The sequence below is a fragment of the Mirounga leonina genome, unplaced genomic scaffold (assembly GCF_011800145.1).
Source record: "Mirounga leonina isolate KUSES-001 unplaced genomic scaffold, KU_Mleo_1.0 Mir_204, whole genome shotgun sequence".
Lineage (NCBI taxonomy): Eukaryota > Metazoa > Chordata > Mammalia > Carnivora > Phocidae > Mirounga > Mirounga leonina.
This window is the reverse complement of record NW_023270513.1, coordinates 24,055,470-24,059,642: the sequence shown is the minus strand read 5'-3', so window position 1 is coordinate 24,059,642 and position 4,173 is coordinate 24,055,470. Positions and strand designations below refer to the sequence as shown.

Genomic DNA, 4,173 nt, shown 5'->3' with positions numbered 1-4,173 from the left:
GTTTAACACCCAGTGCCCCATTCAGTACGTGCTGCATACAATGACATTTACACATGAAATACATGATTTTGGACTTCTGGTTTGGCAAAGCAACACTTACAGACTTAGAGAACTCTCATAGCAGTATTATTTTTCCCCAGGTTTTAGAGCTTCCCTTAATCTGTAATGTAAATATGCCCCCAATGATGTACTCAAATATTAAAGGTTGAGACAACTTACTACATGAATGTCTTTTTTTTTTTAAGATTTTATTTATTTATTTGAGACAGAGAGAATGAGAGACAGAGAGCATGAGAGGGAGGAGGGTCAGAGGGAGAAGCAGACTCCCTGCCGAGCAGGGAGCCCGATGCGGGACTCAATCCCGGGACTCCAGGATCATGACCTGAGCCGAAGGCAGTCGCTTAACCAACTGAGCCACCCAGGCGCCCTACATGAATGTCTTAACACCTTCATTTTAGCAATAGTGAGGTAGCCTTGATGTTCTGAAGTAGGTGCCTCAAAAATCATTTTTCTGAATTATAATCTATTTTCAGATATATAATACCACTGGGAATAACTCAATAACTTTGAATTTATGTCTCAATACTCTTATATTTTTAAAGGGCAGTAACAATAATATTAATACATCTATAATTTATGCCTTGTCAGCCATTCAACCATCTGGTAATCCATTACCAGTCGTGGTTTAGAATTTTGTGACTTATAAGAAGTGATCTCTGAAATTCTGCTTTCTTTTTTTTTTAATTTTACTTTATTATGTTTTGTTAGCCACCATAAAATCATCATTAGTTTTTGATGTGGTGATCCACAATCCATTGTTTTCGTATAACACCCAGAGCTCCATGTAGTATATGCCCTCCTTAATACCCATCACTGGGCTAACCCATCCCCCCAGCCCCCTCCCCTCTAAAACCCTGTTTGTTTCTCAGAGTCCATAGTCTCTCATGGTTCATCTCTCCCTCCGATTTCCCCCCTTAATTTCTCCCTTCCTTCTCCTAATGTCCTCCATGCTATTCCTTAAGTTCCACAAATAAGTGAAACCATATGATAATTGACTTTCTCTGATTGATTTATTTCACTTAGCGTAATCTCCTCCAGTCCCATCCATGTTGAGGTAAAAGTTGGGTATTCATCCTTTCTGATGGCTGAGTAATATTCCATTGTATATATGGACCACATCTTCTTTATCCATTCATCTGTTGAAGGGTATCTCAGCTCTTTCCACCATTTCGCTATTGCAGACACTGCTGCTATGAACATTGGGGTGCAAATGGTCATTCTTTTCACTACATCTGTGCCTTTGGGGTAAATATCCAAGAGTGCAATTGATGGGTCATAGGGTAGCTCTATTTTTAATTCTTTGAGGAACCTCCACACTGTTTTCCAAAGTGGCTGTACCAACTTGCATTCCCACCAACAGTGTAAGAGGGTTTCCCTTTCTCCACAACCTCTCCAACATTTGTTGTTTCTTGCCTTGTCAGTTTTTGCCATTCTAACTGCTGTAAGGTGGTATCTCAAGGTGATTTTGATTTGAATTTCCCTGATGGCTAATGATGATGAACATTTTTTCATGTGTCTGTTAGCCATTTGTATGTCTTCTTCAGAGAAGTGTCTGTTCATGTATTCTGCCCATTTTTTGACTTGATTATTTGTTTTTTGGGTGTTGAGTTGGAGAAGTTCTTTATAGATCTTGGATACCAGCCCTTTGTCTGTAGTGTCATTTGCAAATATCTTCTCCCATTCTGTGGGTGGCCTCTTTGTTTGGTTGACTGTTTCCTTTGCTGTGCAGAAGCTTTTTATTTTGATGAAGTCCCAAAAGTTCATTTTCGCTTTTGTCTCACTAGCTTTTGGAGATGTATCTTGAGAGAATTTGCTGTGGCCGATGTCAAAGAGCTTATTGCCTATGTTTTCCTCTAGGATTTTGATGGATTCCTGTCTCACATTGAGGTTTTTCATCCATTTTGAGTTTATCTTTATGTATGGTGTTAGGGAATGGTCGAGTTTCATTCTACTGCATGTGGCTGTCCAATTTTCCCAGCACCATTTATTGAAGAGACTGTGTTTTCTCCATTGCATATTTTTTTCCTACTTTGTCAGAAATTATTTGACCATAGAGTTGAGGGTCCACATCTGTTCTGTTCCATTGCACTATATATATGTTTTTGTGCCAGTACCATGCTGTCTTGGGGATCACTGCTTTGTAATATAGCTTGAAACCAGGCAACGTGATGCCCCCAGGTTTGTTTTTCTTTTTCAACATTTCCTTGGCGATTTGAAGTCTTTTCTGATTCCATACAAATTTTAGGATTGTTTGTTCCAGCACTTTGAAAAATGTCATTGGAATTTTGATGGGGATGGCATTGAAGGTATAGATAACTCTGGGTAGCATAGACATTTTTTGGGGGGGGGGTGTTAAATACATTTATTGTAAACTTTAGACACAAAAATAAGTTCTCTAGGCCATTCACATGCACATTAAAACCAAAAAGCTGCAAACTACAACAATGCATATAATTATACAAACGATGCCACTCTCTGATGTTTACAGAATTGCTGTCCATGCAAAGTGATCAGAGGCATTATCTATGAAGCCTTAAGATCCTGAAGTGTTGTTACTATCAAACCTCTGATTAATACTGTGAAGTAAGTGTTTTGAAAAGCAGTTCCACGAGTTGGCTAACATTTCTTTAAAGCAAATGACTGCTTCTAAGCTTAGCCTTACAAGAGATTTTGGTTGAACTGAAAATATAAGTATTTCATTACTGTGTGCAGCTCTGTGATGGACAAGAAAGTTATTGGCACACCCACCAAACACAAGTACTTCTCCTTTGTCACTGGCACAAGCTGTATGCCATAATTTTGGTTTTTCAGTATAGGGATGATTAAACTGTATCCATTCATTTTTACTGATACAGTAAGTCCAGGCATCACTCAGTGGCTGTTTATCAGTGGTAAATCCTCCAAAGAGAAAGAGATGATCTGAAGAAACTGGTGTTAGTGAGTACCAAGATTGGCCAACTGGGGATATGCCTTGTGCAATTAATTCGTTCCACTCCCATGTGTCCAGATTAAGATAGTGAAAATCATTCATTCTAGCATCAGTAGTGATAGGCTGACTCCAGATAAATGTTTCAGTGTCTAAAATATGTACATGATCATTCCATCCTCTTGGGTGGCTTGAATTCCAAAAAGATGTTTCATCAAATTCAAAAGTTCCCAATACTTTATCTTCAGGTAAATATCCATAACCTCCAAAAAATATTAACTTGTTTTTATATAACCAGACACCAAGTTTGTCCCTTGATGATGGAGGAATTCCTTGGCAATCAATCCTTTCCCACTGTAATACTCTGTCAGTAGACCTTGAATCCAGCATGTAGAACTTATTGGTATTGCCTCTTGAATGGTTTCCTCCGAACAAGTACAGCACCCTGTCTACACACACAGCACAGCTTCCTGACATGGAAGGAGGAACATCTCCTTCCATGTTAACTTTTTTCCATCTTCCAGGCTCCATATTGTAGATCCATAGTTCTTCTCTAGGCAGATAAAAGTCATATAATCCTCTGATTTGATTACTCTTGTAGCCGCCCCAGAGGAACATGTGGCGCCTGATGCCCATGGCTACATGGCCATTGCTCTCATGGGGCAGGCGAGCTCCATGGACACATAGCCCTTGTAGGCTGGTGCCAGCAAGTCATCCGCCTGCAGATCCTCGTTGCCATCAGCCATCTTGAGGCTGCATTTTTGTTCACCAACAAACCTCGCACCTGAAAGGGGGGGGAAGAGACAAAGGAAAAGGAAGAAATGCACAGCGGTGAGAGGTGAGCAGAAGGCGGCGGCTTGATTTGTGAATGTTGAACCACCCTTGCATCCCAGGGATAAATCGCACTTGGTCGTGATGTATGATCCTTTTAATGTATTATTGGATCCTATTAGCTAGGATTTTGTTGAGGATTATTCATCAGGGATATCGGTCTGAAATTCTCCTTTTGGATGGGGTCTTTGCCTGGTTTGGGGATTAAGGTAATGCTGGCCTCATAGAATGAGTCTGGAAGCTTTCCTTCTGTTTCTATTTTTTGAAGCAACTGAGGAGAATAGGTATAATTTCTTCTTTGAATGTTTGGTAGAATTCCCCAGGGAATCCATCAGGCCCTGGACTCTTGTTTTTTG

General features: G+C 40.0%; 1 protein-coding gene across 1 annotated transcript; it reads right to left on the bottom strand.

Moving 5' to 3' along the window:
• Positions 1-2,414: 2,414 nt before the first annotated feature.
• LOC118025990 (kelch domain-containing protein 2-like) lies at positions 2,415-3,732 on the bottom strand. The gene is given in 2 exon segments (XM_035028673.1): positions 2,415-3,645; positions 3,648-3,732. Coding segments are annotated over 2 exon segments (1,137 nt in total). The 3' UTR covers positions 2,415-2,593.
• Between the last annotated feature and the right edge of the window lie 441 nt (positions 3,733-4,173).